This window comes from Cetorhinus maximus, chromosome 19 (genome assembly GCF_964194155.1).
Source record: "Cetorhinus maximus chromosome 19, sCetMax3.hap1.1, whole genome shotgun sequence".
Classification (NCBI taxonomy): Eukaryota; Metazoa; Chordata; class Chondrichthyes; order Lamniformes; family Cetorhinidae; genus Cetorhinus; species Cetorhinus maximus.
This window is the reverse complement of record NC_135897.1, coordinates 91,530,730-91,543,099: the sequence shown is the minus strand read 5'-3', so window position 1 is coordinate 91,543,099 and position 12,370 is coordinate 91,530,730. Positions and strand designations below refer to the sequence as shown.

Sequence of the window (12,370 nt, the reverse complement as noted above, 5' to 3'; positions counted from 1 at the left end):
TCTCTTACCCAGCTTAATTAAATTACGCACACAGACACCCAGCCTTCTTTACAGAATAACACTATATTCCCCAAAAATATTTCTAAAAATAACATCCATTCTCACAACAACTACAATGCTGTTAGGAAGGGAGTTCCAGGATTTTGATTCAGCGACAGTGAAAGAACAGCAATATAGTTCCAAGTCAGGATAGTGAGTAGCCTGGAAGGGAACTTGTAGGTGGTTGTGTTCCCATGTATCTGCTGCCATTGTCCTTCTTGGTGGTAGAGGTCACGGGTTTGGAAGGTGCTGTCCAAAGTGCCTTGGTGAGTTGCTGCAGTGCATCTTGTAGATGGTACACAATGCTGCCACTGTGCATCTGTGGTGAAAGGAGTGATGGTTTGTGGAAGGGTTACCAATCAATCGGGCTGCTTTGTCCTGGATGGTGTTAAGCTTCTTGAGTGTTGTTGGAGCTGCACTCATCTAGGCAAGTGGAGAGTATTCCATCACATTTCTGACTTGTGCCTTGTAGATGGTGGACAGGCTTTGGGGAGTCAGGAGTGAGTTACTTGCCACAGAATTCCTAGCCCCTGACCTGCTCTTGCGGCCAGAGTATTTATATGGCTGGTCTAGCTTAGTTTCTGGTCAATGGTAGCCCCAGGATGTTGATAGTGAGGGATTCAGTGATGGTAATGCCATTGAATTTCATGGGGAGATGGTTGGATTCTCTCTTGTTGGAGATAGTTATTGCCTGGCATTTGTGTGGCATGAATGTTACTTGCTACATATCAGCCAAGCCTGCATATTGTCCAGCTGTTTCTGCATTTGGACTGAGGAGTCGTGAATGGTGTTGACCATTGTGCAATCATCAGCAAACATCCATACTTCTGACCTGATGATGGAAGGAAGGTCATTGGTGAAGTAGCTGAAGATGGCTGGACCAAGGACACTACCATGAGGAACTCCTGCAGAGATGTCCTGGTGCTGAGATGACTGACCTCCAACAATCACAACCACTGCAGAAGGCCGAAGACAGAGATGTCAGCACGAAGGCAAGGTGCAGTATTAAATTAGCAAGCAACTGGAAGCTTGGGGTAGTACTTGTGGACTGAGTGGAGGTGGTCCTCAAAGTGATCACCCAGTCTGTGTTTGGTCTCCCTAATGTAGAGGTGACTGCATTGTGAGCAGCAAATACAGTACACTAAATTGAAAGTACAAATAAAATCACTGTTTCACCTAGAATGCAAGAAATAGGAGCAGGAGTAGACCATACACTCTGATTAATATGATCATGGCTGATCTTGGGCTTCAATTACAGTCTCCTGCCCGCACCCCCATATCCCTTCATTCCCTAAGAGAGTTGTGGATGCTCCATTGTGTTAAGTATGACTCCAACCAGTGGAGTTTTCCCCCGATTCCCATTGACTCCGGTTTTGCTAGAGCTCCTTGATGCCACACTCGTTGCAATGCTGCCTTGATGTCAAGGGCAGTCACTCTCAGCTTACCTCTTTAGTTCAGCTCTTTGGTCTATGTTTGGACCAAGGCTGTCATGAGGTCAGGAGTGAATGGCCTTGGCAGAACCCAAACTGAGCGTCAGTGGGCAGGTTCTTGCTGAGTTAAGTGGTGCTTGATAGCACTGTCGATGACCCTTCCATCACTGCTGATGATCTAAAGAAAGCTGATGGGACAGTAATTGGCTGGGTTGGATTGGTCTTGCTTTTTGTGTACAGGACATACCCGAGCAATTTTAAACACTGCCGGGTAGGCGTCAGTGTTGTAGCTGTACTGGAGCAGCTTGGCTAGGGGTGCGGCAAGTTCTGGAGCACAAGTCTTCAGTACTATTGCCAGAAAGTTGTCAGTACCTATAGCCTTTGCACTATTCAGAGCCTTCAGCCTTTTCTTGCTATCACGTAGCGTGAATTGAATTGCCTGAAGACTAGCATCTGTGCTGCTGGGGACCTCAGGAGGAGGCCGAAATGAATCACCCACTCGGCACTTCTGGCTGAAGATTGTTGCAATTGCTTCAACCTTATCTTTTGCTGTGATGTGTTGGGCTCCCGCATCATTCAGGATGGGGATATTTGTGAAGCCTCCTCCTCCAGTTGTCCTAAGATGAGAGGAGCCTATGATTGAGATGAAGAGAAATTTCTTCAGTCAAAGGGTTGTGAATCTTTGGAATTCTTTACCCCAGAGAGTTGTGGATGCTCCATTATTGAATAAATTTAGGGTTGGAATAGACAGATTTTTGGTCTCTTAGGGAATGAAGGGATATGGGGATGCAGGCAGGAGACTGTAATTGAAGCCCAAGATCAGCCATGATCATATTAATCAGAGCATATGGTCTACTGCTGCTCCTATTTCTTGTGTTCTAGATGAAACAGTGATATTATTTGTGCTTTCAATTTAGTGTACTGTATTTGCTGCTCACAATGCAGTCACTTCTACATTAGGGAGACCAAACATAGATTGGGTGATCACTTTGAGGACCACATCTGCTCAGTCCACAAGTACTACCCCGAGCTTCCAGTTGCTTGCTAATTTAGTACTGCACCTTGCCTTCGTGCTGACATCTCTATCTTCAGCCTTCTATAGTGTTCCAACGAAGCTCATCATAAGCTCGAGGAACAGCACCTCATCTATTGATTCGGCATTTTACAGCTTCCTGGGTTCTTTGGACAGAATTTTCCCCCTGACGGGGGGGGTGTTGAAGAGCGGGCGCGCAGAGGCGCGCCTCCCATCGGTGCCCCAGAATGGGGGCGTGCTGCCATTTTACATGGGCGGGTCAATTAAGGCCTGCCCAGCGTGATGTCCGCACAGAAGCGCTGTGTGCTCCCTGTGCGGGCGGTGGGGGGGGGGGATTCCCTGAGCCGAGAGTGCGCTCTTTCCCGCATACGCACGAAAGAGCTCATTCATCTCTCTGAGGCAAAGTGCTGCCTCAGGGAAATTGGCTGTACATTGAAAAATATTAAAAATAGAAAAAAAAAGTCCCTGACATGTCCCCTCATGTGACACTGTCACATGAGTTGGGACACGTTGATAACTTTTAAAAACACTTTAATTAAAATTTTTAAAACCTACATGAAACCTCACCCCGCCCATGGATGAGGTTTGATGCTTTTTCAAATGCCCGCCAGGGCTCCTGGCCTGCCCACCAACCTTAAGGTTGGACGGGTAGGTCCATTAATTACTTTAATTACTCTGCCAATGGCCTCAATTGGCCATTGACAGGTCGGCAGGCGCACAGCTGATTTTGCTGAGCCCCCGCCAACCTGAAAATTTAAATGGGGCGCAGTGACGTCGGGAGTTCCGCCCGCGTCATTTTACGAGAGTGGGCCCCACCCCCTGCTTGCCGACGGGAAAATCCTGGCCTTTGAGTTCAACAATCTCAGACCATAAATACTGTCCTCCATTTTTGTTTCAGTTTTTTTTATATATGCCAAACTTAATCTTTCTTTCATATTTTTGCTTTTGGACACAGCCATTGATTATTCTGCTATTCATACCCACTCTGGACAAATGTTTTGTTTCTTTACTACAACTGTTACCACTTGCTTTGCATTTTGCACCATGAAATCTTTTGCCATTTAATTTCTCCTGCCCTCCATCCTATCGTAGACCTTCCCTTTTGTTCCTTGGTCCCACCTCCCCTCTTTCACTTGCTCAAAGCCTATTACATTTCCAACTCCCTTTAATTCTGAAGAAAAGTCCTTGACCTGAAACGTTAGCTCTGTTTCTCCCTCCACAGTTGCTGCCAGACTTGAGTATTTCTAGAATTTTCTGTTTTTATTCCAGAATTCCAGCATCTGTAGTATTTTGCTCGGTTTAAGCCAAATCAAAGAGAAGGGTTTTAAGGGGGATCTTAAGGGAGAAGCGAGTGATAGGGGCATTTAAGGAGAAAATTCCAGAATTGGATGTAGGTGACAGAAGACATGACTGCTAATAGTGAGACAAAGGAACGAGGATGAAGAACAAGCTGCCAGGAACACACAAAAATGAGTAAGGGTTGGGGAAGGAGGTTACAGAAGTAAAGTGGGGCAACATCATTGAGGAGTTTCATTACAATGACAAGAATTTTTAATTTAAGGTTTTTGGGGACTGTTTGCCAATGTAGACTAGCAAGGATGTGAGTGGTGTGCAAATGGAACTCACGATGCAGGATAAAATATGAGCAGCAGGGGTTTGGACAAATTGAAACTTATGAAGGGACAAGGATGGAAGGCTAATATGGAAAAGTATTGCCATAATCGAATCTGAAGGTGACAAAGGATTGTGTGAAGTTTTCAGCAGAAGATGGAAAGGTGGAAATAGGTAAAATTAAAGAGATGCAAATAGGTGGAGTGACTCTGGAACTGGAAAGTCAACTCGGGTTTGGACAGGACAGCTGGGCCATGTCTCTCATTATTTCATATTTCTCACTCCACTCATTTCACTCTTATTTTCAATTACAGGTACAATCATGGTGAGAGTGTCTTTAAATGTGATCCAAATATAAAGGAGAATGCAGAGAAAGAAACCGCTTGCGGAATGATTACAGATCTAACAGGTACAAATCTTGCGGAGACAGTGACGTAGTGGTAATGTCACTGGGCCAGCAATCCAGACGCCCAGGCTAAAACCCTGGGGGCACAGGTTTAAATCCCACCATGGTAGTTGGTGGAATTTAAATTCAATTGATTACTAAAAAAAATATGGAATTGAAAACTATGACTATGAAACTATCATCAATTATTGTAAAAATCTATTTGATTCACTAATGCCCTTTAAGGAAGGAAATCTGCCATCCTTACCTGGTCTGACCAACATGTGACTCTAGACCCACAACAATGTGGTTGACTCTTAACTGCCCTCTGAAATGGCCTAGTAAGCTACTCAGTTCAAGGGTAATTAGGGATGGGCAACAAATGCTAGCCTTGCCAGTGACACCCACATCCTTTGAAAGAATAAAGAAAAATATTAATATACAGTGTCACTTTAAAGCAAAGCAAAATATAAGCAGACTGATTTCCACAATGTTTTCAAACTGATTACCATGGCATTGAACCTATAACTGTTGGTATGCAGTTTCCTCTAAGTGGACGCGCCACTCCTTGACTGTTTATTGCCTTTCAGTGTGAACATTTAATCTATCAAAGTATCTGATTCATCCTGAATGTGGCAACATTTATAGTTTGAGCTGTACAGCTTATCACTGAAAGAGATCGGAGACTTCATGGGGAAAACAATAGAAGGAAGTAACTTAAAAATAAGTTACAGACAGGCATCAGGGTTCAAATGGTTTATATGCAGAATAATGAATACGTGTGAATAAGTGGAATCTAATTGGGGAATCTGGAGCATTTTATGTACAGTCTTGGATATCTGGAATCTAGTTACTGACAGGAATCTGTAGGGGCAGAATTTTCAAGTCGGCATGTGGGCGCATGTCCGACCCAATCAGATGCAAAATCGCACGAGATGACGTTGGCCGAGTGTCCCGATGTCATCCTGCATTTGAGCAATATTTCAGTCGGTGGGTGTGCGCGAGTGCTGGAAACGCACCCGCCGCCAGTTAAGAAGACAATTAAAGTTGTTAAAGTTCTAATTGTCCCTGATTTTTCGTGGTCTGTCCAACCTTATGGTTGAGGTTGAGGGATGAGGTTTCTGTTATTAAATTTTTAAAAATGTATGGACAGAATTTTCATCATGTATAGATTCAGGTGACTGATTGTGATCTGTAGACATTTTTTTCTGGATTTTAAAAGCTTTATTTATTGGTTTTAAAGTCTTCAGTGCCCTGAGGCAGGTCCCTGCCTTCAGGGACCTTTAATTTAGTGCTCGCCCACGCTTACGTCAGTGCATGCAGTCCTCCTGCCCCCACCCTGGCAGTGCTGAGCACTTCAGCACGCACTTCACGCTGGCTGGCCATTAATTGGCCAGCCAGTGTGAAGTCGCGGTCGGGAATGGATCGCAGGCGGTGGTCCGTTCTCCGGCCGCTCCCGGGCCCCCCAATTGTGCCCGCACACCAACCTAAAAATCCTGCCCTAGAAATCAGATTGTCTGTACATAGAATAATGGCTTCTCAGGAGTGAGTTATAGGCCCCAGTCTAATCCAGAAGTTGCAATGATTTGTCTATGGAATAATGTTACAGGCTGGAAACCCAAGGCACTATTTGAAGAATGAAATAATTTGCATTCAAGTAGCTGTTCATTCCGTTCAAAACATTTCACAATCGTTAAATTATTTACTTGGTGTTAGAATCTGACATCCAAATATTTACTCCAAATTATCCCTTTTGCCTGACCAATGCCACAGGAAATACTCATGTACAAAATAATAATGTATACGTATACGTTGGACTGATTACAGGCTTTAGTATAATGAAACAGATTGAAATACATAAAACATTCATTTGCTTGGAATTACATGTAAGGCAGAAGGATGTTGTGTGCATATTACAAGGCCACTCACTGGCTTGATTGTCTGGGAAAGCTTTCGGAAATGATGCGGTTTAAATTAGAAATATTTATTTTTCTGTCAGGATACAATTTACTTCTTATATATATATATTTTTTCAAATCTACCTAGGTGTATTCAAAGAATGCCATGTTAAAGTTCCACCCGAGAATTACTTCGACAACTGCGTCTATGACACGTGCATGACTGGAGGACAGCCCACAACACTTTGTTTTGCCCTACAGACCTACGCTGACTTGTGCGCTCAAGCAGGAGTTTGCATAGAGTGGAGAAATAATCCATTCTGTCGTAAGTTGTGTTTTCCAAATTATTGCTCAGGTAGATGCTGTTTACAATAAGCAGGAGTTACTGTCCAATCAGCGTACTCTAAATCATCAGCAAAGTGACGGAAGGACTAATTGACAGTGCTATCAAGCAGTATTTATTCACCAATGACTTTCTCACCAATACTCAGTTTGGGTTCTAGACCTCGAGTGGAATTGTCCCAGATTTGCACTAAGTGCGGTAGCAAGCGGGTAAAACAATGTTTTACCCGCTGGCCGCAATGCCGGCTTTTCAAGCCATATTGTCCTAAACCTGCCGCATTAATTATGCATTCCCGGGATGCACACCGTTTGGATGGCGGGAGGTCTCCAATTCGCCTGCCACGCCATCGCCTCGCTGCTTCATCACGCCAGGCACTACATTTAAAGTGCAGCTGCCCTCAGTGCTTCCAGCCCAGGACTTCAGCAAAGAAGACATGGCCCCAAAAGGCAAGAAGACTGCAGCCCTCAAGTGCCTTTTGGAAGCTGTGGAGGCCCGCTGTGATGTTCTCTACCCCAACTCTGGCCGCAGGAGGAGCAGCTACATTACAACTCCGGCTTGGTAGTCGATAGAAGTGGTAATCAGTGCCAGTGTTGCACAGAAGAGGTTGGCCATCCAATGCAGATAGAGGATGAATGATCTCATCCGTACAGCCAGGGTATGGCAACCATCACATCACTCTAAACTCACACACTCAAACCCATCATTCTTTCACTGGCATCTCACTCACTGCCATCTTAAGGGACATTACCATCCATTCTCACACACATACCCTCACATGGCCATCGGGCCTCATCTCCACTGGATACTGCCTCCTCAGCCCTCACCATCTTGAGGCCGCTTGCACAGATCAAAATGTGCCCTCACACATACCTTGGGGTACCCTCCTTCCCCAGTACAGCCCTTGTCCTGCAGCCACTTCCCTGACTGGAGGCCACTTCTCCCCCTTCCCCAAGCAAGACCTTGCCCTGAAGCCATTGAAAAGCCACCCACATATGGCAGATCAGATAGGTAGAGACCTACCCATGAGCCCCCCTAAAAGTGATGTAGTGCTGTCTGTGAAGTCTGGCACTGATGACTGCGAGTGCTGACCGAAACAAGGTAGGCAAACAAATCTTGAAGTCCCAAGTGAAATGCAACCTGCTAAGTGCATGCCTTATATATGCTGTTGTGAAACACATTGGCTGTTTTCCCGCCAATGTGGGCGATCGATCCAAAGGGGTGGGGATGATATGCTGATGTATCAAAACGAGGTTCCCGACGTCTGATGGCAGGGAATGCAGCCTGCCATCGGCAGGCGGAGTGGATGATCGCAAACCGTTGTCGTGAAACCGATTTTTGGCCTTTTCGCCATATTGTCCGCTCACACCACCGAACATGCCCAACACTGATGGGCAGAGAAAACCCCAGCCCTCATTTACAACCTTCATCTGAACATGGATAAAAGAGATGAATTCCAGAGTGACTGCCCCTGACATCATGGCAACAGTCATCCGCCTGTGGCATCAAGGAGATCAAGTAAAATTGAAGTCATTGGTAATTGGAGAGAAAACTCCACTGATTGGAGTCATATCTAGCACAATGGAAGATGGTTGTGATTTGAGGAAGCCAATTTATCTGCTCCAGGACATTACTGCAGGTGTTCCTCAGGAATGTATCCTAGGCCCAACCATTTTCAGCTGCTTCGTCAATGACCTTCCCTCTATCATAAAGTCAGAAATAGGGTGTTCAGTTCCATTCACAATTCCTCAGATACTGAAGCAGTCTGTGCCTGCAAGCAGCAAGACCTAGACAACATCCAGACATAGTTTGATAAGTGGCAAGTAACATTCGCACCACATAAGTTCAATGACCATCTCCCACAAGAGAGAATCTAACCATCTCTCCTTGACTTTCAATGACATTACCATTGCTGAATCCCCCACCATGAACACCCTGGAAGTTACCATTGACCAGAAACTTAACTTGACCAGCCTTACAAACACTGGCTACAAGAGCAGGTCAGAGGATGGGCATTCTGTGATGAATGACTTGTCCCTTGACTACTCAAGGCTGTTCACCTTCTACAAGGCAGGTGTCAGGAATATGATCCTTCAGCAGCTCTTTCCAACCCTGTTGACTTCCACCACCTAGAAGGACAAAGGCAGAAACTGTGTGGAAACAGCAGCACCTTCAGGTTTCCCTCCAAGGCACATGCCACCCTGACATGGGCCTATGTTGTCACTCCATCATCGTTGCTGGGTCAAAACCCTGGAACGTCCTACCTAACAGCCCTGTTGGGAGTACTTTCACCACATGGACTACAGTGGTTCAAGAAGGCAGCTCACCACCATCTTTTAAAGGGCAGCTAGGAATGAGCAATAAATGCTAGCTTTCCTAGTGATGCTCACATGCCGTGAATGAATTTTTAAAAAGAGACTTGTGGAACAAATACCTCGGAGCTGCCATGGAAAGATAATTCTATTTTAATAGCTGGGTTATGTTTGAATTCCGCCGGTCACCAGCTGAAACAGCTGACCAGAGACCATTCAATGGCTTACAGGCTGCAGTGATTGGGCAGCCCAGATACCACACGGTTGGCATCTATTGGCACCTGGGTGTCCGACAGCAGGGCTGGAGTGTTCACATCAGAAGCTTTACCTGTAAGACTATCAAAGTAACTTTGTGATGATATCTGAGCAGTAAGACCCCAATTAACATTGACTATTGAGATTTCAGAGTCATCTGCCTGGTTTTAACCTAGTCACAGGCTGCAGCCAAACAGGAAGCAGACCGCTGGGGAATTAACTCGTTCCTCCTGGTTTCTGCAAGTTGGAGGGAGTTACATCCCTTCTAATTGTGCAAAACATTGTGCTATTGATAAATTTCAGTTAATACCATTATTACATGTTATACATTTTCAAAGATGAACTTATAAATCCAGTTCCCTGCCATCGTCACCCCCTCTTCTCACATTCCTACTTGCCCGAAGATAGCCTTCTAGAACTTTGCTCGAAATGGCTGTTCTTCATGAGTGAGCATATGGATCAATAAGATTTTCAAACACAGACTCATTATAACCAAGTTTGACCTGACTCCTATTGTATACAGACGTGCATACTTACCTCAACTGGATCTCTGACTAATTTCTGCATTCCTCCCCACCTGTACTGATTTAAGAGCATTCAGCCCAATACAATAAAAGCAAAATACTACAGATGCTGGAAATCTGAAATAAAAATAGAAAATGCTGGAAAAGCTCACCAGGTCTGACAGCATCTGTGGAAGAGAAACAGAGTTAACATTTCGAGTCCGTATGACTCTTCTTCAGAGCAATTATAATTCTGCTACTGATCACTTGGCTGAGATCCATGATTTTAGAGAAATCTGATTTAAAAAATCACTGAAAAAGATTTTAATAAAATGATACTGAGCCATTTACTACTTTCATTGGTGTGTATTAGTCTCTTAGTAAATATTTTTTGACATGAACCACAGATTTTCTTGGTTTGTAGGATCAGTGCCATACTACATGGTACATTTTTATCTAGAGTTGTAAGCAAAGCAGTCAAATCATGGGGACACTAAAAAAAGTACTTTTTAAAATATTTTCAATATTAAGGTTTCAATATCCATCTTCATTCATAGCAATCTCCACACACCACTGTGATCTGTATTGTTATCATTAATTAATGAAAAATCACAAGTAACAGCTTCCTTTAAGACATTTTGACATACTGACGTTGGGATTGTGGTCGTGTGATGCATTCTTTTGTCATGTAGTCTATGTAAGACGAATCACATCTAGGAGATACCAGTTTGTTTCTCCTACATCTATTGGAATGTTATATAAGCTGGCTACAGAATTAACTTAGTTGTACACCTGTATGTTTTCTTTAGCCGTATCCTGCCCCGGTGGTAGTCACTATGAGAGGTGTGGTACTAGTTGTCCTGCTACCTGTACGGATCTGTCTGCACCTGACAACTGTCTTCTGCCAACTGTTGAAGGATGCTTTTGTGACCCTGGATACGTTCTGAGTGTGGACAAATGTGTTCCAAGCAGTCAGTGTGGCTGTGTGGATGAGAACAACAAATACTATCAGGTAAATGCATAGATCTTTGCCTGGTACAATCATGTAAGTTACTTGAATGAAAAGAAAGCATGCAGAAAATCGGGCGTGTGTCCCGACGTCATCGCACACTTGTACAATATTTCATTTGGTGGGCACGCACCAGAGTTGGCTGCTTGCCCGCCGATAATTGAAAGGCCTATTAAGGCCATTAAGGGCCTAATTAACTGAAATTTATGCTGCCCATCCAGCCTAACAGTTGGCAGGCAGGCGAAAAGGCCAAGCGGCCTTTACATTTTTAGGAAACCTCATCCACGAGCGGGATGAAGTTTCCTAAAGCTAATACTAATTAAATAAAACCTTTATTTTGAAAATAAAAAATGTCCCATCTCATGTGACACAGCCACATGAGGTGACATGTTTCATTAAATTTTTAATGTCTTTATTTTTTTTTAAAAAGCGCTTCAATCTCCCTGAGGCAGCTCGGTGCCTTAGGGATATTGAAGTGCTGTTTTGCACGCATGCACAAACTGCACGCTAGACCCAACTCTCCCTCCTCCCCCCGCCCGCACAGGTATTGCTCACGCTACCGCTCGTGATCCACGCAGGGTGGGCCTTAATTGGCTCACTCGCATGAAATCGCGGTGCGGAGCCGATCGTGGGCGGTGGTCGGCCTGCCGACCACCCCTGCCGCTCCTGCTGAGCCCGCCTGACGCGGGAAAAGTTCAGGTCTATGTGTCTTACTGTTGCCTTAATGAAAGTGTAGCTGGGATTCAGATTAAGTAGGGGAATTAGAAGTAATCAAAGTAGTAATTTGTAGATCTATTTTGTATTTAAAATAATTTCTCTTATTAATAAATATTTAATCTAGTTTTGTAAAAACCTATAAAACTTGGTGGTCTTATTACTACTGAATTCAAGGCATTCATCTCAAAATTTATACAAATTGCAAAACAAGTTGTGACAGTTGTTTCAAGCTTCCCTTTGGGATTTGAACAACTTAGCATTTGCCATTGGCTGTGCCATAACAATGGAATATAATGTGGGAAAATGTGAAGTTATCCACTTTGGTGGATAAAACAGAAATGCAGAGTGCTTCTTAAATGGGGAGAGATTGGTAAGTGTTGATGCCCAAAGGGTCCTGGGTGCTCTTGTTCATAAGTTGCTAAAAGCTAACAAGCAGTTGCAACAGGTAATTAGGAAGGCAAATGGTATGTTGACTTTTATCGCAAGGGGGTTTGAGTACAGGAGTAAGGAAGTATTGCTGCAGTTGTATAGAGCCTTGGTGAGACCACACCTGGAGTTGTGTGTACAGTTTTGGTCTCCTTACCTAAGGAAGGATATACTTGTCATAGAGACAATGCAACGAAGGTTCACCGGACTGATTCCTGCGATGGCGGGATTGTCCTATAAGGAGAGATTGAGGAGACTGGGCCTGTATTCTCTAGAGTTTAGAAGAATGAGAGGTGATCTCATTGAAGCAGAGAAAATTCTTTCAGGGTTTGATAGGAAGGATGTTTCCCCCAGTTGGGGAGTCTAGATCCAGGGGATACAGTTTCAGAATAATAGGTAGGTCATTTAGGAC

The 12,370-nt window shown here is 44.2% G+C and overlaps 1 protein-coding gene across 1 annotated transcript in view; it reads left to right on the top strand.

The window, feature by feature from the left end:
* LOC144694277 (IgGFc-binding protein-like) overlaps nt 1-12,370 on the top strand; it is a 76,762-nt gene that overhangs the window by 33,734 nt on the left and 30,658 nt on the right. The window contains exons 34-36 of the mRNA XM_078564615.1: nt 4,428-4,522; nt 6,545-6,721; nt 10,616-10,818. Coding sequence (XP_078420741.1) covers nt 4,428-4,522; nt 6,545-6,721; nt 10,616-10,818 — 475 coding nt within the window. The remainder of the gene's footprint in view (nt 1-4,427; nt 4,523-6,544; nt 6,722-10,615; nt 10,819-12,370) is intronic.